At 51.4% G+C, this 23,055-nt stretch overlaps 1 protein-coding gene across 4 annotated transcripts; it reads left to right on the top strand.

The window, feature by feature from the left end:
• The first annotated feature begins 8,277 nt into the window (after positions 1–8,277).
• Positions 8,278–21,849, top strand: RCBTB1 (RCC1 and BTB domain containing protein 1). Of its 4 annotated transcripts, none has more exons than XM_078616783.1 (11): positions 8,278–8,536; positions 12,660–12,799; positions 13,164–13,314; positions 13,846–14,012; positions 14,392–14,550; positions 15,135–15,242; positions 16,632–16,774; positions 17,438–17,628; positions 18,283–18,561; positions 18,758–18,888; positions 19,726–21,849. In XM_078616783.1, the coding sequence occupies exons 2-11, from the start codon at positions 12,674–12,676 to the stop codon at positions 19,864–19,866; spliced, it is 1,596 nt and encodes a 531-aa protein (XP_078472909.1). In that variant the 5' UTR covers positions 8,278–8,536; positions 12,660–12,673; the 3' UTR covers positions 19,867–21,849. The 4 variants fall into 4 exon arrangements, with proteins under 4 accessions (XP_078472909.1, XP_078472908.1, XP_078472907.1 ...); XM_078616782.1 differs by lacking the exon at positions 8,278–8,536 and adding an exon at positions 8,543–8,783 and having other exon boundaries at positions 18,289–18,561; XM_078616781.1 differs by lacking the exon at positions 8,278–8,536 and adding an exon at positions 8,545–8,783.
• Positions 21,850–23,055: the final 1,206 nt, after the last annotated feature.

The following is a 23,055-nucleotide window of genomic DNA, read 5'->3' on the forward strand; positions in this document are numbered from 1 at the left end:
AGTCACGTAGAAGGGAAATAATAAAATAATAAAAATAAAACAAATAAAATAATTCTCACGACGTTTCGGCCACAACGCAAGCAGCCGTCCTCGGGTGAAGACCAGGTCTGTCGGGGAGAGACCCATAGACTCACACAGAGTTACAGACGCTGTCTCCCCGACAGACCTGGTCTTCACCTGAGGACGGCTGCTTGCGTTGTGGCCGAAACGTCGTGAGAATTATTTTATTTGTTTTATTTTTATTATTTTATTACTTCCCTTCTACGTGACTTTACCGAAAGAACCAAGAAGAACGTGGCGTTACTCTACTGTAGAGAATGGAATCTAACCCAACATGAGTTACATTTGAACCGATACGAGGAGTTTCTTTTTTTGTTGTTGTTTTCAAAAAAGTTTTGGGGAAGGGAGTTTCGCGAGAAGGCGCGAGATTTGTTTACAACGTCCGTTGCGTCGGACGCACGGAGATTTGAGAGACATCGCGACCACTCGGTGAGCGGGCGGCTCAGTGCGGTCACAATGGACAGGTCAGACGGCGATCTTGAGGCCGACACTGATGACAATCCTCCGGTGTTCGAAAGTCATGTTCACCAACGCGTCATTACACCGGGATCCCTCCCTGCCCGGTCACCAGGGACTCACACAGAGACCCGTAGACTCACACAGAGACACACAGACTCACACAGAGACCCGTAGACTCACACAAAGATCCATAGACTCACACAGAGACCCATAGACTCACAGAGACACACAGAGACACACAGACTCACACAGAGACACACAGACTCACACAGAGACCCATAGACTCACAGAAAGACACATAGCCTCACACAGAGACCTATAGACTCACACAGAGTTGCATAAACTCACACAGAGACCCACAAACTCACACAGAGATCCATAGACTCACAACAGAGACCCACAGACTCACACAGAGACCCATAGACTCACACAAAGACACATAGACTCACACAAAGATCCATAGACTCACAACAGAGACCCACAGACTCACACAAAGACCCATCGACTCACACAAAGACACAGCCTCACAAAAAGACTCATAGACTCACATAGACGGAGCTGTGATTAAACTGGAATCATTGAGTTGATGATCTCACACACACACACACACCCGCCATCACGTTAAAATGTGGTTCTCAACTTAACTTGGCTAAAACTCCATCTCTCAGGACTGCCATTTCGGTTCCAACCTCTCCACGTTGGCGAACATCTCTCATCTCTCTCCAGCCAGCACAAGGTGGTCCACTTGTTTCTGGGAAGGTTCCGAGCGGGACCATTCCCCGCCGCGCCTGGCGACGCGGGCCGTGCCAGCTCCGTCTGGCGGCTACGATTGTGGCGCGGAGATCAAACATAGCCCCGACCGCCAATGTACCTTTGTCACTACTTGTAAAGATTAAGCTGTGAAACGTTTGATAAGTTAATAAATTAAATAAACCAAATCTTGACTGTGTGTGTGTGTGTGCCAGTGTTCCACGTTCTTTGCGCAAAGCTGACTCACGCCCAGGCACCCCGACTGGACACCTGTGATAAAGAGATAATAAAATAATTCTCACGACGTTTCGGACACAACGCAAGCAGCCGTCCTCAGGTGGAGAACAGGTCTGTCGAGAAGACAGAGTCTGAAGACGGCTGCTTGCGTTGTGGCCGAAACGTCGTGAGAATTATTTTATTATGTTTAATTTTTATTATTTTATTATTTCCATTCTACGTGACTTTACCGAAATAACCAAGAAGATGAATTCCTGCAGTCACGAAAGCTTTAAATCGAAATGTGATAAAGAGCTTCACGGCTCATTGGCTTCATTTCGTCCAGTGGTTCTTCTTGACCTGGGGTGCACCCACTGGGGGTGCGAGATGCCCTTTTCTGGGGGTAGCGAGACAGCCGGGATTTTGTAGAAGGTTAATCGTCGATAACACAAATTAAGCAGGGGCAATCTTGATTTGGAGCTTTCGTGACTGCAGGAATCGATACTCTTTGTTTTTTTCGGTAAAGACACGTAGGTAGAAACATAAAGTAATAAAATAAATCACGACGTTTCGGGCGCAACACAAGCGTTCCCACCTGATGACGGACGCTTGTGTTGCGCCCGAAACGTGTCCACGTGTGTTTGAAGCTCCCTGCGTTGCTGCGATTGCGTCAATTGTCACCCTGGACAGGCGAGTTGCTACAACTCGCGGATACGGAGTGGATACTGGGAGGTGGGGACGCCACTGTACCCCATGAGGCCTGATGGGAATGATATTACGGTGTAAAGTCCAGTCTCCAACTCTTACGGATGCACTCTCTGTGTCTTAGCCATGGCGTAATGATAATATATTCATAATACAGTTTTTGGGTTAGATGGCGTTATTTATAAATGTGTCGTAACCCTCCACCACCCGACACGGCCAATCAGCAAAAAAGTGTCACGTTGACAAAAGACAAATAGTTCACTACTTTAGCCCACCGGTGTGTTGAAGAGTGAAACCACAACATTTACAATGTTTTAGTACGACGTTTCGCTGGTAATTGCATCCAGCATCATCGGGCAATTCGCCAGAACACACCGGTGGGCTAAAGTAGTGAACTATTTGTCTTTTGTCAACGTGACAATGTTTTGCTGATTGGCTGTGTCGGGTGGTGGAGGGTTACGATACATTTATAAATAACACGATCTAACCCGAAAACGTTTATTATGAATAATATTGGTCGCGAAAGCCTAAGTGTTAAACTGAATTATTATATATTGGGGACACACACACACACACCCCCCCCCCAATAATCAAATATGCTTAAAATGTCCCCCCCAATATATTGCTATAAAAATATTGTAAAAAGTAACTGCGATGCTATGTAAATAAAAACAACAATTTGCTAAACCTTGGCCACAATCTGGACTTGTCTTCATATAACAAAGCATAGATTTCTGTTTATATGATTGTGGTTATGGTTGTACGTTATGAATCCCTAATCTCTGCCATTACATACAATGAAACAAGGAAAGGTAAAAAAGAAAAAACAGAGCAATGTAATACAATACGCTATTAGACATTATTGTAAAAGAATATTAAAAAATTCATCGCATGTGTTAGTGACTTTTTTATATTTTAGGCAGGAAATGAGTTTTTAAATTTAGATTTTTTTTTCTGGGGGGGGGGACCCCACACCCCCTGGAAGATTTGGTCCCCCCCAATGTTGACTCCATGGCTACGGCCTTGGTCTTAGCCTCCTCTATTCGTGTGCTGAGGAAGGGCCATTTCCAGAAACGTCGCCTTAAATATTGTCTTCTTAGGCCACACGCTGTGATTATTGACGGGAGGTGTTGAGGATTTCTGTTGTTGTTGTTGTTAATTGTGCTTGTGCGCCTCTTGCCAACGCAGCAGTAGCAGCAGCAGCAGCATCACCACCAAGCAATCTGTTCCATCTGTGTTTGCGCACGCTGAATTTTTATCGTAGCCAGCCGTGCTTATCGAACGGTTGAGATGAGTTGTTGCAATGTTACTGCGTCTTAGAAATGCCGAGACGGCACTTTAAGCGCATACCGCAAATGAACATCTTATCTTTGGGTTCTCGCATCTGAAGTTGCATAAATACCGACCGGGCGTGGTGCCACAGTGCCCGGCCTTCACAGGTGCTGCTGCTACTCACCAACAGCACTTGCCCCAACAGTCTGTTAAAAGCTATTCGGGGAATCTTTGTCTTTGGTGTCACTCATATACTCCCACGGGTCGGTGCGTACGCACTCTGCGTTTATTTTTGTCGAACAGAGTGAGAGCTCACGAAATCAACGTCGCATCATATTTTGTTTTATTGCAAGCGTCAGCGACCTACCTGTCTTGTGCCGCACAAGGAGCAGTTGTGGGGGAATCTCCCCCCGGGCCAAACTGCCGCAGGGCAATACTGAGACGCTTCTTTGAGACGATAACCTCATTTGCAGGCCACTCTGCTTTGCCGAGGCACTGCGTGAGCCGATCCTCGAAATATCACGACATGTGGAAAACGATTCCAATGCGGTGACGGAAATTCAATTTATATTCTCACAATCAGGGCCGGATGAAGATTGTGTAGGCCCCTGGGCTACGGATACTGTGAGGCCCCCAGTAATATTTTCCAACGGAAAACAAAGTTAAAGAAAAATAGAATTTATCTTTACAAGGCTAACAACAAATACAATTCAGCATTCACAAAATGAAATCACTTTTCACTTCATCTCTGGAGGAGGCCCCTGGGGCTTGCAGCCCCTAAAGCCCTGTGCCTTAATCCGGCCCTGCTCACAGTCAACTTATTTTCCACTTTTGTAAATTCCTCGTCGGTAGGAAAATCAACAGTTGCTTCCGTGGCCCAAATAGTGAAATGTCGATCGCGTTGCGGGCTCCAACGCCGGCCCGACCACTCCATCTGCGTTGGCGGTCTAAGGTCAGCGTTGTCCGTCACTCCGCGCTCCTAGCACGCCCGCTGTTATCACCGTCAGGAGACTTGCGACTCGAGAAAAACAGGCAATAAAGCAACGATTAAACGGCCAGTGTGCGTGTGTAGTGTGTGCGTGTGTAGTGTGTGCAGTGTGTGTAGTGTGGGGGCCGATGCAAAGACACAGACGCCCGGATAACCTTCACTGACCGTTGGGGCAAGTGCTGTTCGCGATCACCTATGAAGGCAGGCACGGCACACTAGGGGGGTGGGTCGGCTGGCAGCACCACGTCCAGCCGACTTTGTCTCCCCCCCGTGCTGATGTTGTACACACCGCGCCAGGTACAGTTTTCATTTAAGGCTGAGTCGACCTAGGTGAGCTTCAAATATTCAAACATTCACCACTGTTATACTGGTAGGAACCTCCTGGTTACACCAGCCCACAGGGGATTATTGTGTCCGTCGTGCAGGGAGGGGCTGGGTGGGAAGGGGAGGGTGGGGCTTGGGTGGGGAGGGGCTGGTCACCCCGTGGTGCCCTTATAAAACTCAACGTTAAACCTACTCACGCCGGCTTGTGCCCACCCTCACAGTCGGGCATATTTACGGAATACACCACGCCGCCGTTGACCCTGGCCATTGACCGAGCAACCCAACGTCCCTACCAGCTCCCTCCGCAGGAATGTGTTTCTTTAGCCGTGAGCGGGAATCGAACTCGGGCGCCGAGTTGGTGGCGCAGTGCGCTCAACCGTCACGCCACACAACACAAAGACACGCGCCCACGCGTACCGGAATAAAACACGCGACCACCCCTTCCCCCCAACTTTTGTTGAGAAATATACTGGGCAGGGAGGGGGGGAGTGGGGGAATGATGCGCGTCTTCTAATCCGGACAATACGTGAATTACAATACAACACGAATGGTTTATACCTCGAGTCCATCTGGAGGTGGAGCTGGAATCTCAATGTCCGTTCCAGGGTCGGCCGTGACCTCCGAGACAACCCCCATAACCGCCACGAACAGGACGTGGGTACGAGATCCCCCCCCCCTCCTCCTCCCCTCACCCCCACCTCACCCCCCACCTCACCCCCACCTCACCCCCACCTCACCAGTGGTAAACACAGCGACGGCTGCGGCGCCACGGATGTGCAGCCAACCGTGTGACACTCACGGTAACTCTCAAGTGCTGTCACGCGGTTCAATGCCACGCGTTAACTCTGGGCCACAAGGTGTTAAACCAAGGCCGTAGCCATGGAGTTAACATTGGTGGGGGACCAAATCTTTCAGGGGGTCTGGGCCCCCCCGGGTCTGGGCGGCCCCCCCCCCCCCAGAAAAAAAAAATCTCAATTTGAAAACGAATTTCCTGCCATTTCCTGCCTAAAATATAAACAAAAATTCACTCACACTTAGGATGGACTTTTTATTTATTTTTTACAATAATGTCTAATAGTGTATTGCATTACATTATTTTTCACCTTTTCTTGTTTCATTGTATGTAAATGTTAATGTTGGGTTTGAACTAATACGGCCACGTGGTGCAGTGGTAGAGCGAGGGGCTAGCAATCAGATTGCGAGGTAAAATCCTGAGCTTCTGGGGGTTTGCAGCCCATCATCCTTTTGGGGCCGATACAATTTGCTACAACTTTGTGTGAAAGTCAACAGCGGTTTTCCGATTGATAAACTCACCCACTCCCGCCAAAGGAATGGGGAATGTGCGCCACTGGTTCGGGGGCTGTAAACAAGAGATGAGCACCAGTCAAACGAGACTCATTTGATCCGGAAATCACTTGAACTTTTGCAACTGGGTCAACTTGCATTTGGGTCATTTTCATGTAGACCATAATCCTACAATTAGGTCATTTTTTTTGTATGAACATCCAACCTCAAGCCCTCTCCATCTTTCTCGGTCACGCGATGCAAAAATCCGTCGAGTTCTCGGACGCGAGTTGATTTCATCAACTTATAATTGGCTCGGCAAATGACATATACGGTCATTAGCTTACAACTTGCATCATCATCATCATCCTCATCATCGTCCTCGAAGTGGGTCATTTTGCAATTGGGTCAGCGATGTGATTAGCTCGTGTGCAGAATGCTAGTTGGATTGCTGCATCGCAGGGCCTGGGGAGGCCTCTATCCAGCTGTGGATTGACCATGGGTGATGATGATAATCGGTAAGTCTAACGGGTATCTCTTAAGAGCACAAACACGGCAACACGTGACCAGGGCCGGATCAAGGCGTGGGGCTTTAGGGGCTGGAAGGCCTCCAGAGATTTACTGAAAAGTGGGTGACGACTACCTTTGAGCGTATGGATACATAAGAATATGTTTTGACCCTTTCTGGCAAATACAACAGGAGGTGAAAAGATGTTCAAACACCAAATCGAAACATTTTTGTAAGGAACCAAGTACTGTATTGCAGTAACCACAGATACTTGTGGTGGACATGCAAACCAACACGCTCTGATGATATCTGCATTGCCTTTGCTACTGCTTCATGGCCGAGTGTCACCACCAGCGTCAGAGCAGAGAATTGCCAAAAGGCGAACGGTAAAAATGCAACGCAGATTAAAACAAATACATCTACTGCAATATTACTACTATCCAGCAGTGGAGTGCATACCTGTCAAACCCCTGTCAGTGCCCTAACTTATTACAGACCAATTCAGACCATATTGGTCACCCCCGTGCACTTATAATTCTCAAAGTTAATCCTACAAAATCCCATCACAAGGAGAGAAACACAAACGAATAGACAATGTTTTTTTTGCTCGTATTGAAACGGCTGTACGCCGTATGGACCTGAAAACTAAATTTCCCTGCACAAGAATACGGGGTATAAAGCGTATGGGTTGACAGGTATGAGATTGACAAATGGGATGTCTAAAGTGAATGACAATACTGAAATTAAAATTTTATTGCGCCGTCTAGTGGCTCGGCACACGAAGAGGGGTGGGTGACCAGCACCACGCCCGGCCGCCTTTGTCTCCCCAGTGGCGATGTTTACACACCAGGTACTCATTTGAGGCTGAGTCGACCTACGGGAGGCCCAGGACCGGTTCAGATAATCGGTAATCGAACCCGGGTCGCCAGGTTCGTAGCGCAGCGCGCTAACTGCTGCACCACCGCTCCGCTCCAATACCAACACAGCCGCTATTTGCCACTAAGTGACGGTGACGCCACCACGGCGCCTGTGCCAGGCTAGGTGCACGTTGAGGCCACGTGAAGTGTCCTCAAAGTGCACCTAGCCTGGCACACACACACACACCGCACGGTGCTTGCTGGGAAAGTGCATCGGCTCGCAATGGTTGCTTGCACGGTACGAGCGACAACAACTGGGCCCGGTTTCGGTGTTTCAGTGGATCATCAGCAGCGTCTGGGGCCAGCCAAGGCCGCAACAATGCTGGGCTGGAGGTGGGGGTGGGGGGGGCAATTGTTTTGTGTTTCCCATTGTTCTGACTTCGATTCGATCCAACACACAAAGAATCGATTCCTCCCCCACACACCGCCCCATTGTGCGTTGCATTGCCCGCTATGACGATGACAGGGAATCGATTCGTTGTGTGCGTGAGTTATAAATAATCGGTTCCACCCTCCCACTGTGCAACTCATTGTGCGTTGCATTGCCCGCGATGACTATGACAGGGAATCGATTCGTTGTGTGCGTGAGTTATAATTAATCGATTCCACCCTCCCACTGTGCAACTCATTGTGCGTTGCATTGCCGACGATGACTATGACAAGGAATCGATTCCTCGCGTATATGATTTATAAATAATCGATTCCCCCCTCCCATCGTGCAACTCATCATTGTGCGTTGCATTGCCAGCGATGACTATGACAAGGAATCGATTCCTCGTGTGCGTGACTTATAAATAATCGATTCGACTCCCCTTGCCAGTGTTGCATCCAGCACGCCTCAGCGGGTTGTTGCTACTTCCTGTTGTTGTTGTTGTTGTTGCTGCTTGTTGTTGTTGTTGCTTGTTGTTGCGTGCAAAGTACTGTAGCGTCCGCTCGTCGTCTACCACCGCCCACTGACGGCCTCTTCAAACGTTGAGACGGCGAAGTCGACGAGGAGTAGGGGAGGTAGCGACGAGGGGATTGTTGATCCCCCGGGGTTGCAAGCAACTCAAGGTGACGGCTGCTGCTGCTGCTGTTGTTGCTTCTCCCCCACGCCTCACCCCCGATAGCCTGAAGTTGCTCCAAGCTCTCATCATCATCATCAGTAGCGACGCTGAACGTCAAGCTCCGTTTGCAACGTTGACCGCCGTCGTTGTTGTTGTTGTTGACCGAAGCCCTTTGTTGTTGTTGCGACCCGCCTGAGGCAACTTTCTTTGTGTTGACGAGGAAAGGGGACGAATGTCGCAAGTGAATGTCGCAGGTTCGTGTTGCTGGTGACTTTGTTTTTGTAATTCTCGACGAGTGCCGGGCTAAGCTAGTGCGGGGCCTGTAGCATTTGTTATTATAAAGTGGCCCTAAATGTATAAAAACAAACTTAAATATGAAAACACAAATGTTTAACTTGCATAGTAAAGTAGTTGTATGTTTTCATTTGCTCTACAGACATTAATACGACAAATCGCTAACCTTAAACACGCGGTCGTTCGTAACAGTTGAAGGCGTTATAGTACTATAGTGATAGAGCAAGTGCAGAATCGCTGAACCCATCGCGGGGCCCTTGAAAGTGCGGGGCCCGTAGCTACATTTATAGCTACTTGTGCTACTAGGATAATCCGACACTGCTCCAGCCCGGCTTTGATGTGGTTGGTGATGTGTCCGTGGTTAAAAGTTGTGGTTTGTGTTCAACAACAACAGCGGCAGCTACAACAACAACAAACAACAACAGTGGAACCGCGTTTCGGGTTTCTTGTTGTGTAGTGGTGCTGCTCTGGCTGTTGTTGAATGGTTGTGGAGTCTGTGCTCGATCAGCTTGGTTCAGGTAGCAGTAGCAAGCAACAACCGATGGATTTACTATCCAGAAAGAGCTGCAAGGTTGATTGGTTGTTGTGTGGTAGTGTTGTGGGGTTGTTGTGTGTGCGTGTTGTGCTAAATGGTTGTTGTGTGGCAGTGTTGTGCTAAAGGGTTGTTGTGTTGTGTGGCAGTGTTGTGCTATATGGTTGTTGTGTGGCAGTGTTGTGCTAAAGGGTTGTAGTATTGTGGGGTTGTTGTGTTGTGTGGTAGTGTTGTGGGGTTGTGTTGTGTAGCAGTGTTGTGCTAAATGGTTGTTGTGTGGCAGTGTTGTGCTAAATGGTTGTTGTGTTGTGCGGTAAAGTTGTGCTAAATGGTTGTTGTTTGGTAGTGTTGTGCTGAAGGGTTGTTGTGTTGTGTGGTAGTGTTGTGCTAAAGGGTTGTTGTGTTGTGTGGTAGTGTTGTGCTAAACTGCTAAAGGGTTGTTGTGTTGTGTGGTAGTATTGTGGGGTTGTTGTGTTGTGTGGCAGTGTTGTGCTAAAGGGTTGTTGTGTTGTGTGGTAGTGTTGTGCTAAAGGGTTGTTGTTGTGTGTGTTCAGCGTTGTTGAGTGCAGTATAACAACCACAACAACCACAACATACACAACAGTGGAATCGAGAGTGGTTTGGAGCCTGTTGTTGTTGTTGCAGTCTCGCCGTCCTGGTTGTTGAGATGTTATTTTAGTTTGCGTTCAACTTGACCGAGCACCGTACAACAACCAAAACAACAACAACAGTTGACGAGCCGCTTGATTGATTTTGGTGTTGTACAGCCCTGATTGTGGTGATCCTCTGGTGGTTGTTGAAAGGTTCGCATAGTACAGTCCAACAGCAAAAACAATGGACGAGAGAGAGAGAGCCTGAGGGCTAGACGAACGCTATTTGGTCATGGACAACGATAGCTTTCACCACGTGTACATATACAACAATGATTTTTTGTCCGTGAGCATCCTGCACCGATGTTGCTTATAATGTACAACAAGCTACAGTGTCAATTCACTGCTGGATGAAAGCCTCCCCACGCAATGTGTCTCTGGCCAAGTTTGCGTTATCACCGAGCCACTGATGTTACCCGGGGCCTGGAATTGAACTCCGGGTTGGTTGATAACTCGGTGCGCTAACCGCTGCGCCACCCATCCCTCGCTCCCTGTCAGCTGATATTAACACCATGCAGGAGCACAGTCGTGTAGCAGCATTCCGCAGTACCAGGGGGCTTCAAAAAATGTGAACACTTACATGAGGCTGTCGTTTTTAATGGATAAATAATGGATAATAACACTGACGTGATAACAAATGTAATTCTAGATTTGAAGCTTTCGTGACTGCAAGGATTCATATTCTTAGGTTTTTTCGGTAAAGTCACGTAGGTAAAAAATTTAAATTAATAAATGTAAAATAAAAATAGAATAAAAATCACGACGTTTCGGAGGCAACAAATGTAATGTTAATAGCTTCAAAAAGTCAAAGAGTCTCTCCCATTTGTTCGCCATCGTTGTCAACACTTGCCCTGGAATCTTCTCCAGAGCAGCACATTTCATGTGGTGGTTGTTGCAAATTCTCAGAAGCGTTCACATTTTTTTAAACACCCTGTATTGTACTGCATATGTTTACGCAGATTTTAAAAAACCTCACTTATACCGGTTTCGACCGAACTGAGGTCCCATCAATAGAAGCGTGGCTTGCGAAACTTTTGTTGGCCAGAGTTCCACGTTCAAACAGTTCTTAGTCTATATTCATGGCATGTGTTATCGTCTCACGACTTGTGCAAATAAGGGTGTATCAATGATGTCCTTTGTTTTCTCAAACCTTGTGGGCCGGGGTTAATGTGTCACACTGGTGAGCCCTTATCAAGGTCACATCTCTGCCTTGTACACGGGGGAAGAGGTGGGGGGCGCTAGTTCTTCACTTTCCTGTCTGTATACAGAACCCCAGACGCATCAACAATGGGGTTCGTTTAAGTCAAGGAAATAAATATGAACATTTCGTCACATAAACACGTTTGGATAAACAGGCCGTGTCAAACCAGGTTTCAACGGGGGAAAACGAATCGTGGCTTATAAAACCAATCGTAATAGTTTATTACAGCTTTTTTGGCAATCCACTACTGGATGCGGGGCTTATCGAGCCGTGTGACCATACTTCACCACGCTGGTCAGTACGGTTTGGTGAAGGTGGTGAGGTCCAGGACTAGTTTAGATATGAATCGCCACTGATGTTAACCGGGGCCGGGAATCAAACTCCAATAGGTGGGTTCAGATCACGGTGTGCTAATCGCTGCGTGAACCGCTCCACCAATTTTAAATGACCTCTGGTCATTTAATTATGGGGATGCTGCCGTGTGTGTGTGTGTGTGTAATGGTGATTACGCTGGACTTGGAATCCAGAAACCACCGATTCCATCTCGCGATGCGGCAGTCGAAACGATGAGGCAAAGTTCTTAAATCCCCCCAACCCGCCGCCGCCGGCTCTGTCTATCCAGTGGTGTGAGTGATGGGCATATCGCGTGTGATGGGGTAAATTGTGGCTACTCCCACAACGTCTGGCCATGGTGGAAGAGTAGGCCAACACTCTCCTCTTGAGGGGGGCTCTCTAGAGCTCTCTAGAGTCCCCCCTCTAGTGGAGGCTCCTTCAGCCAGCGGTGGCGTAAGAAATTGCAGGGCTGCGCCTTTATCATGTAAATTGTAATGGGGAGCAGTTGTGCAAGGCAGTTTCGGGTGCCACTGTTTGTTCTCCTTCACATTCCGTGTTCTCCGTGGCTCGGTTGTGTGCAGTGGATGGAGTGCCGGCAGAGAGACTGAACAACAACAAGAGGCCAACCGCTAAAGGGGTTATGGCCGAACCACGTTTAATATCCAACTTAAGCGCGGAAGGCAGTGACACACAGATACGATTTTAGGAACAATCCAAGCCCTGTAGCACCGAAAACATTCACTACTACCCTCTCAACACACGAATCTCAGAACACCGATCTCAACACACACTGATATGAAGAGGCAGTGAATATCCCAGCCCCCGGTATCACACGAAACATCGCCACTGTTATCTTCCGTCATGACAAAGCCGTAATCTCCACTCCAATCGGCTCTGAAGTGACACCCGTTTTGGTTTTCCAGCTGTCAGTGTTCCCCCTCGGAGCAGAATCGCACCAGCCAGGCCGCCCTCATTCACAGACGGCTCCGAGCATCCACGCGTGAATCGCCGGATGATGTCGAGCTCCACAGCTTTTGTTTGTAACCGCAAAGTCGGAAGAGTGTGACAGACGCGTAGCTGCAGGCACCGCGCCCTGAAACTCTCTCCCGCGTGCTCGCAGCGACGGCTCACGCGATGCTGGACGTCTGCAAGTGGCCGATCTTCGCGCTGCTTCCCACGGACGAGGTGCGCAGGATCCGGCAGGCGTGCGTGTTCGGCACGTCGGGAAACGAGGCCATCTTCGTCACTGACTCGGATGAGGTGAGCACGGCTCCCGGACGAGGTGACGTTGCCTACGGCCGTAGGCGAGCCACAGCGACGCGACGATCGCTTTCCACGAGCGTCCGGTTGTTGTGCGGTGCGGCCACGCTCTAGATTGAGAGCTATACCCACACTTTACCCCACCACACTTGACCGGCCGATCAACGAACTGCGGCGCCCTGATTACTACTGCTTGGTCGACAGAGGTGGTGGCGTGGAGATTTAATAAACTTGCACCGTTGTTTCAACTGCCGCGCCGGGAGATCGAATCGAACAAGTGACCTCTCTGTTGCTGCCTCCCTCGTCTCAATAACAACAACACCCTCACCCCTCCCCCCGCCCCCCTCCCGTCCGTCCCTCCCAGGTGTTTGCGATCGGCACCAACTGCAGCGGCTGTCTGGGTACGGGCGACGGGCAGAGCACGCTGGAGCCGTGGCGCGTCGACGCACTCTGCGGCAAGAAGATCCTCTCCGTGAGCTACGGCAGTGGACCCCATGTGCTGCTCGTCACCAGCGGTGAGGGGGGTGGCCGGGAAGTGGCAGGCGGGGAGAAGAGGAAAGGGCTGGCTCGGTAGAACCGCCGGTGCCGTCACCGGTGCCGTCACCGGTGGGAGTGCGGTGTAAAGCGTTGTGGTCGTGCAATATTGGTCTTTCAGCCGTTGGCCCGACAACGGTACCACACATGGTGGCTAATGCTACCATTGATTTTCCTGAAGCGTTTTGTCTCTTGATAACGAATGTCTATGACAGCAAGGTGACCGTCATGGCTTTTTTTTTTTAGTGGGAATAATTCTTCAACTTAACCCACGAGTCAGCTGAAACGATAAATATTGGCGCGGTTATTAAGCGGCGCTTGTACGCCGTGTGACCGTTTAACTTGTTTGGCTGTGTCGGGTGGTGGAGGGTTCTTAGCGACACAAATCTGGCCAGGTCATTTCGTAGTGGCCTTACCCCAAAAATCAGTTGTGAATTAAAATAAAACATTTACGACCAAACTTATAACTCTGGCCCTCGCGTACCCGCGGCTGCCCCCCCCCTCCAACTTAGACGGCGAAGTCTACACGTGGGGTCACAACGGCTACAGTCAGCTGGGGAACGGCTGCATCAATCAGGGCGCGGTTCCCTCGCCCGTCTCCACCAATCTGGCGGGCAAACGAGTCACCCAGGTGGCATGCGGCTCCCATCACTCCATGGTGCTCACGGACGACGGAGAGGTACGTGGCAGAGGTCGCAAATGGGTTTTGATTCCTTACCGGGTATCGGGTAGGGTACGGGTATCGGGTACCCGATTGCGACCTCTGGGATGAAGCCATGTTGCAGGCGCGGGTGGGTTGATTCTAGGAACTTGAATTGTGAGAAGAGACAAGACGTTGGGAAATGAGTGACAAACGGTGACTCACCAGTGACTCACGGCCTACCCGTACCCGTACCCGGTTAGGTACGGGTAGACGGGTATCGCGTAAGGTACGGGTATTGGGTACCCGATTGCGACCTCTGCTAGAAGCGCTCTCCCCAACAGCCTGTAAGACATCTACATGGGGGAGCTTTGTCCTTTGTGCGTCTCCCCACCCACCCACCCACCCCCACGTGCAGGTGTACGCGTGGGGCTACAACAACTGCGGGCAGGTGGGCTCGGGCACCACGGCGAACCAGGCGACGCCACGCCGCGTCATCGCGTGTCTGCAGAGCAAGGTCGCCGTGAGCATCGCGTGCGGGCAGACCTCCTCCATGACCGTGCTGGACAACGGAGAGGTGAGAGGCTCTCGCAGCCAGCCCGAGCCGGAGCCTCCGGGAGAGACGGGGGGGGGGGAGGGGAAGTTCCCACAGACATCGTTACGGTGGTTGAGGCGCGGCCCTGCAGTTTCTCGCTCGCACCACTGTTGGCGGACGGGCATCCACTAGAGAGAGCTCCAGAGAGCCCCTCTACAGCGTATTTGGCCTACTCTTCCATGCAGGCCAAACATCTTAGAACAGGTGGAGTCAACCACACCTTGCGCTATCCAATGCTAGATGGATAGAGACACTGGGAGATTTAAGAAACTGGCTCATAGACTTACACGGTGACCCATGGGCATGCAATGGGACACCTATGTATGTAGGTACTGTACATAGCCAACCGTGCTAATTGGAAGTGTAGGAGTATATGGTGTGGTGTGGTGTGTTGTTAACATCGCCACTGCGGAGATAAATGCGGCCGGGCGTGGTGTTGGCCACCCTCCTCCCCCTCCTCCCCCTCGTGTGCTGTGCCGGCCTTCATTGGTGCTACTCGCTAACAGCACTTGCCCCAACAGCCTGTTGGGAAAGGCTATGATGGGGGTCTTTGTCCTCGTGTGCAGGTGTACAGCTGGGGGTATAATGGGAATGGACAGCTGGGCGTTGGCAACACTGTGAACCAGCCTACGCCCTGCAGGCTGGCGTCGCTGCAGGGCGTCTGCATCGTGCAGGTAATTGCGCAACGGGGGGGTCCCTTACCGTCCCGCTCACTTGCTCGGATAAGGCACCACGGTGGCTATGAGATGTTAACTACCTCGCCTGGTATGCAGGAGGTCGTGGGTTCGATCCCGACCCTGACGACGCCTGCTGTATATTTGGAGTCTGCGTCTCTCTCATCACCGTCATCATCTTGGTGGCTAGGAGATGTTAACTACCTCGCCTGGTATGCAGAAGGTCGTGGGTTCGATCCCGACCCTGACCCCTGCTGTATATTGTGCTCCCCATGGTTGCGTGGTTTTTCTTCGGGTCCTCCGGTTTTTTCCTTCCCTCCACATTTAGAAATGTGCATTTAAGAGTATTTGGCTGCAATAAATTTGGACACAAGCCACTTCTTTGACCTTTCTTCTGTGGCCAGGTCGCTTTTGAAAATGAGCTACATAGCTCAGTGAGCCTCGCCTGGTAAAATAAAAATAGGTTCTTTTTTTACGGCGGTCCAGCAAAGTGCGAACAAATAACATTTGTTCCATCTGTATGGGATAGAGTGTTGCCCCCTCGCACGTGTGGGATTTCTGCGGGTGCTGTGGTTTCCTCCCACGTGTATGAACACTCATTGAATGGCCTATAACATATTCATATCCACGCACCTCCTTGTGTCGCAGAGTACGCAGCATAATGAGATGCCGGCTTGTTAGACGCTCATTACTTCTGGACCACACTAGGGGGCAGCACTCACCCACCTGCCCTCCGACAGTGAGTAATCTTCGTCGTCATGGCAGTCGTATCGATATTTTTATTTCTCTCAGAGCTGGAATTTAGCCAAAGTTAGTGCAGAACCATAATGTATTGTCGCTCGCCTTTTTTGTGCGGCCATATCGCCTCTCTCACAGCCTGTACGGGGAAATGTTGTCTTGTGTGTGTGTGTGTATACATACATGGATTTATAGATTAACTCGTGTACACATGCAGGTATATTGATGTGTATATACGAGGAAGGGTAGTGTAGAGGTTAGCACGCTGCGCTACCAACCCAGCAACCCGAGTTAGATTCCCGCTCACGGCCAACAACACCGGCGACGATTATCTAAACCGGTTCTCGGCCTCCCCCAGATCGAGTACCTAGGGCAATGTGTATGAAACATGAGCACGAGGGAGACAAAGGCGGCCGGGCGTGGTGCTGGCCACCCACCCCCTCGTGTGCTGTCGCGGCCTTCATAGGCCTTAATAGGTGCTACTCGCTAACAGCACTTGCCTCAACAATCCTGTTTTACGTGGGGTCTTTGTCTCGGTGCGTGTGCGTGCGTGTGTGTGTGCGTGCGTGCGTGTGTGTGTGTGTGCGTGTGTGTGTGTGCGTGCGTGTGTGTGCGTGTGTGTGTGTGCGTGTTTGTCACGCACGACGACAGGTCGTGTGTGGCTACGCTCACACCATCGCGCTGGCCGACGACGGATCGGTCCACGCCTGGGGCGCCAACTCGTACGGGCAGCTGGGCATCGGCAACAAGACGAACCTGCAGACACCCGTCCAGATCTCCTTTGAAGAGGAGAGGTCAGGGATCACCCTCCCCACCCACCACCCCCTCCCACCGCCCCCTCCCCCCACCCACCGCCTCCTTCCACCGCCCCCTCCCCCCACCCACCACCCCCTCCCCCCACCCACCACCCCCTCCCCCCACCCACCACCCTCTCCCCCCACCCCCTCCCCCCACCCACCACCCCCTCCCCCCACCCACCACCCCCTCCCCCCACCCTTTTTAAACCCGACAAGACGGCTTGAGGAGGCCTTCATCCGGCAGGAGATAGATTTGTGGCTGATGATCTATCTCCTGTGTGCGTGCGTGGGTGGGTGCGTGGATCGGTGTGGGGTGGTAATATAGAGGCTTGCACGCCGCACATGCGAACCTGGTGGCCGGAGCTTCGATTCCCGCTCAGCGGTGACAAATATCTGAACCGGCCCTGGGCCACCCCTAGGTTGACTCGGCTTTAAATTAAAACCTCGCAGAATCTGTTAACATCACCATCGGGGAGAGAAAGGTGGCCGGGCGTGGTGCTGTCCACCCAACCCCTCGTGTGCCGTGCCGACTTTCACAGGTGCTACTCGTTAACAGCACTTTCTCCAACAGTCTATAAAGGCTATATGGAGTGTATGTGTGTGTACGTGTGTGTACGTACGTGTGTGTACGCGTGTGTGTGTACGCGCGTGTGCGAGCAGGTTCACGGAGGTAGCCGCATGCCACTTTACGCACACCTCGGCGGGCCGCACCTGCTCGGGCTCCGTGTACATGTGGGGCCAGTGCCGGGGGCAGTCGGTCGCGGCGCCCAGACTCACGCAGTTCGCCAGCACCGACGACGTGTTCGCCTTCTTCGCGTCGCCGCCCGTCATGTGGCGCCTCCTCGCCATTGGTGAGAGAGCGGCCCCGCCCCTCCACGGGGTGGGGGGGTGGGGGGCAGACCGTCCGGGGCCCACGAGATTCGGGGGTTGAGGGAGAGGTGGGCCGGGTGGGTCGGTCGGTCGGACGGACCGAGATGCTGAGGCCGGGTTCCACTCCGGGTTTCGGCCACCTGGTCGGTAACGCCCGGGGTGGCGAATTCCAACAGTGGCTTGCCCTGAAGAATGTTATCTCGAGGTCACAGTTGTGTGTGATGGCAAGGTTCCCGTCGTGACTTTTCACGAGGGAAATGCCGTGAGGTAGCCGGGCGGCTCGGTTGTCGGAGCGCTGAGCTTGCACCGCTGAGAGTTCGAGTCCTTGGTTCAGCCACTGCCTGTGATTAAACAGGTTCGCAAGCAGAGTAAATTGATGGTCTCGGCCCACTCGCCAATGACGTACATTTCAGCGCGTCTTGTAATCCGGTAATTTGAGTAATTTATAAAATGTTACTAATTTGGAGCAGGGGGCTCGACCAGGTGAGGGACACACTGTCCAAATCTTTACGACCAATCGGCGATAACTGCCCCTCGCTCCCCCCCCCCCCCGATTCCATTGTGACCTCTGCGTGACCCCCACGTGACCCCCACGTGACCCCCACGTGACTCACGAACGCCTCCCTCTCGGCCAGACATAGATGACCACGAGACGATGGCGCAGTCGATGAAGAAGGAGTTTGACAACCCCGAGACGAGCGACCTGCGCTTCTGCGTCGACGGGCGCTTCATCCACGTGCACAAGGTGGTGCTGAAGATCCGCTGTGAGCACTTCCGCTCCATGTTCCAGTCGCACTGGAACGAGGACGGCAAAGACGAGATCGAGATCGAACAGTTTTCCTACGCCGTCTACCGCGCCTTCCTGCAGTACCTCTACACGGACACCGTGAGCCTGCCGCCAGAGGACGCCATCGGTGAGGCCGGAAAGGGGTGGGGGTTGGGGGCAGTGCCGTGTTGCACCGCGACCGGCGTTTTTTTTTTCCCGACGCCATTGCCAGATTTCCTCAACGGGGAAAACTCGTGACGGCGGTTTTTGTATTATTGTTATTATTTTATTATAATTTTTATTTACTGTAGTGTGTGTGTGTGCGCGCGCTCACGTGTCGCCAGGCCTACTCGACCTGGCCACGTCGTACTGCGAGCTGGGACTCAAGCAGCTGTGCCAGCAGATCATCAAGAAGGGCATCAGCATCGAGAACGGCATCATGCTGTTCGCCGCCGCCGTCAAGTACGACGCCAAGGTACGAGCTCCTCGCGGCGATGCCGTAGTCGCCCATCTTCGTCGTCTTCTTCTTCCGCACTCGTCCAAGGGAGGGCGTGCCGAGTTATTGGGTAGCACACGGTGTGAGCAGAGGTGATGGAACAAAATAAGTTTCTGGCGTGGATATGAATATGTTAGCGGTGGTGGAGGGGTACGGTGCAGCGGAAGCCGAAGGGAAGTGGACGTGGCCTGCGCGAGAGTTTAATGGATGTGAATTGTGGCAGAATCGCTGGCAGCGCGTGCGCGGTCTCATCAGGTCTCGGAAGCTGAGCAGGTTAAGTGCTTGGGTGGGTGTCCGTGGCGCGCAACGGGTGTTGGAGGCTTTTTCGGGTGCTATCTTGTGGCGAGCAGCGGGGCAGCGCAGCAAAATTCAGTGGTGCACTTGTGGCAGCACGTATTGAAGTTCAATAGATGCTGCCACATCTATTGAACTTCTTTTTGCACCGTACGCCGACAACCGCGCTCATCAGAGGTGCGGGAAATCTATGCTGCCTGCCTTCACAAGCTCACATTGACCAGCGTGGCGAAGTAATTCTCACGACCTGCATGGCCTGGGCCTCATCCAGCAGTGGACTGACATAGCTGGAGCTGTAAAAACACACAGGCAGTGCCACGAGCTCACGCGAGCGAGCGAGGGTGTGCGACGACCGTGTTCGCTGCTCACATTCGATCCCCTTCTCTCCTGTCGCACTGGGAGGGGTAACCTCCACGCCTCACCTGCCACACCGCCCGGCGCGGCCACCCAACCCCTCCGCTGCCATCACCGGCCTCCAATCACCGACCGACCGACCGCCCACCACCGCCACATTCGCACCAGGACCTGGAGGAGTTCTGCTTCCGTTTCTGCGTGAACCATCTGACGGCCGTCACGCAGACCAAGGCGTTCGAGAGGCTCGAGGAGCCGCTCATCAAAGACTTTGTCGTTCGCGCAGGACGCGCCGGGGCCTTCAAGTACTGAGGCCGCCCCCCTCGCCGTACAGGCAGCTCAAGGTCTTCCCCTGCCCCCCCCCCCACCCTCGCTCGATCGCCGTACCGGTGCCCCCGCATCTGTCCTTTCACGGGGCCTTTGGCAGTGCGCGTGTGTCACCGGCGAGTTATCTTAAACCGGCCTCGGGACTCCCCAAGGTTCACTTAGCCTTAAATGAGTATCTTATGTAAACATCAACAGGTTGGAGCCAAAGACGGCTGGGCGTGAGGCTGGCCACACAACCCATCTTGTGCACCGCCAGCATTCTTCGCGCTTGCCCCAACAGTCTGTGTGGCTACACAGGGGAGGGATCTTTGTCTTGACGTATTTTTTGTTTGTTTGTGCCTGTGAGTTAGTGAGCACAAGGTGGCTCTGCCGTTCGTGAAGAGCGGGCTGTTCAACCGAGGCCAGCTGGCTTCGCAGCACACTATACTTATTACAGTACCACTGCGACCGCAATAGAGAAGCGAGTACACAGAGGTGAGGATGCGGAGCTGCTACCAGCACCAAGACGATTGCTCACCCAGCTGTGGTTTCTGTCCCGAGACTACCTCACGATGCATCCCACCTCACCTCACCGTGCGTTTCACCTACACGTGTCTTCGGCTCCGGTCGGTCGGCATGTCGTGGGTTAAAGTGTATGGCTACTGCCACCTATTCCAAGGTGTGTACTGACCAGCGTGGAAGAGTAGGCCAAAAGTACCTTCCAGCTAGCATTCGATTAGCTGGTGTAGCTCTACTCATAAAACTAGCTTGCACTATCCCTGAGCCTAACCAACTAGCCATTAGTACTAGCCCTGCTTCCAACCCTAACCAACTAGCCGTTAGTACTAGCCCTGCTTCCAACCATAACCAACTAGCCATTAGTACTCACCCTGCTTCCAACCCTAACCAACTAGCCATTAGTACTAGCCCTGCTTCCAACCATAACCAACTAGCCATTAGTACTCACCCTGCTTCCAACCCTAACCAACTAGCCATTAGTACTAGCCCTGGCTCTGACCCCACATCTGCCACTCTGGCAGGGTCTCGCACCGCACGGCTTGCTGCTTGCTGCCACATCTATGCGATGAGCCCTGCATTTGCATCGCAGAAATTGGCGAGGAATTCGCCCCTTGCCTGTCTCAGCCACGACCCCTGACTCCATGTCCTTGACACCCATGTGACCCATGTGACTCATGCAAACGGCTCTGAGCCGCCGTGCGGCATTGGACGGTAGCAAACAATGGCACTTAGCTTTATGCTCGTTTATCGGCGAGAAATATTGGGTTTGTTATTAAAAAAAAGAAGACTGTGAATTCAGGAAAGTTCAGGGAGTGACGTATATGGTGGTTGTGCGTTATTGTTGACCAATCAGAGCATGAAGAGCCGGTCCATGACTTTGTGCTGCCTTTGAAAGTATTAGTTTTGCTCTTAATTTTTTTTTATGAATTACAATCAGTTTGTTTTGTGTGTTCATACGGTTGATCGATTCCTTGTTTAAAACTCTTCTGTCTGTGATATCGTATTACTTGGCATGGGCAGCGGAGAGCTCGTTTGCGGTGTGGCCACAATGAATTGCATCGGTTTTTTTTCCGCACGTCACGTCGAATCAAAATATCCCAAAAATAATCAATCTGTGGAACACTGATGCCAGTCACACCCTGGTTATCTCTCCGTCAATGTGATTCACGTCCACTTTCAGACACGTCGGAAAATCATGGGCCTTCCATTTGCCTCTGTCCATGAACTTTGCAACACAAACTCCCAGTTGTTTAAATTTCCACGTGTACCAAATGACAGAGATCGTACTTGTGAATCCAGTTTGCTTACTTGTAATGAGCTTGTGGCAAGCATTTATGTTTTTATACTTTATACCCATTGTTGTTGGAAGGTTGATTATGCTGTAGCTTAACTCTCACGCCGTCCTAGATATCAATCGCAGTCGCTCATATTTTTAATTATTTGCCAATAAATGTTCAGTTTGTGAGGTTAGTTGTGGTTGGAACGGACCTGATTATTTCGTCACGAATGTTTCACGTGCAGAGACTGACGCACACAGAAAGAGGAATGTGTGGATTTGAGAACATGCACAAGTTCGAGAGGTCATCTCGACCGTTGTCACCTGTCCACACGTGACCCACCTGGGCAGTCCAGGTTATGGCATCTGAGTTCAGGTGGCAGGAATTGTTTTGAGTATAGACCCAGTGCCTACCCTGAAACATGTGAGTGTTTGGTCTGCGGACAAGGTGTCAACCTCAGACGATGGTCCACTTAACTATGGAGTGGGCAGCCGAAGGAAAACAACCATGGGCAAGAGGGCGTCGGAGACGGAGTGATTAAATTGGCTTGTGTGCAGCAGCGAGGCGGACTGATGCATCGAGAGACGGCGGACGTCTTGGAGAGCGAGAGGCCTTCATCCAGCAGTGGATTGTTCACGGACGATGCGGACGAATGTCACTCCCGCAGCTTGAAGAGAAGGCGCTGGGACCAACGTGGCGATACCGAATCGGACTTTTATTGGAATTCGCCGGCAGATAAAAACTACAGCCGGGTAAACGGGGTGACCATTCACAGCATCGCACAAATAAATAATGTTCCTAACAGTAGACGCTGCAGCTTCTTGTGCTCAAAATTATACAACTCTGGTTGTGTCTGTGGATGATGTGGAGTGGCACGGAGTGGCACGGAGTGGCGAGGATTGGGAGGCACGGTTCCCATTTTAAGATGAAACTGGATTCGGAACCCAGCCGTGATTCGTCGTGAAGCCAGGGGTCTGGGTGTACGAGGTGAGAGGCAGAAAGAGACTTCCCTTTTTTTGGGTTTGTTTTTGAAATGACGATAAGTTTCGCTTGTTTACCCATGAAAGCTTCACCAAGTCTCAAATCTTTTTTCAGGAGAGTCCTGTCAATTTTTGTTTACAAAAGGGGGCAATCTTGCTGCTGTGGATAAGCCCACAATTGGGTTATTTGCAAGATTTTTCAGCATTGGGTTATTTGGCCAATACTAGATACATTGTGTCTTCTGTTCCCATTAAGGTAAGGCCCCCCCGTTTGTAAAGCTTGACATTTCGGTACCTCCCCACCTTCCCTTTTGTAAAGTTTCTCCACCATCCGCGTCTGGTCTGTTTACATTTTTGTTGGGGAAGATGAAAGGATGAAATTTCCGTGTGCGACATGAGTCTGTGGTCCGTGTGCGGGG

This window comes from Lampetra planeri, chromosome 51 (genome assembly GCF_965212315.1).
Source record: "Lampetra planeri chromosome 51, kcLamPlan1.2.h2, whole genome shotgun sequence".
Taxonomy (NCBI): Eukaryota; Metazoa; Chordata; class Hyperoartia; order Petromyzontiformes; family Petromyzontidae; genus Lampetra; species Lampetra planeri.

What these genes read in the sequence shown, in the direction of transcription:
- RCBTB1 (XM_078616781.1), top strand. Translation starts at nt 8,762, where the DNA reads ATGTCGCAAGTGAATGTCGCAG. An exon ending in GTCGCAAGTGAATGTCGCAG is followed by an intron (nt 8,784 to 12,659) that starts GTTCGTGTTGCT and finishes GCGTGCTCGCAG; the next exon opens with CGACGGCTCACGCGATGCTG. An exon ending in CCGTGCTGGACAACGGAGAG is followed by an intron (nt 14,551 to 15,134) that starts GTGAGAGGCTCT and finishes CCTCGTGTGCAG; the next exon opens with GTGTACAGCTGGGGGTATAA.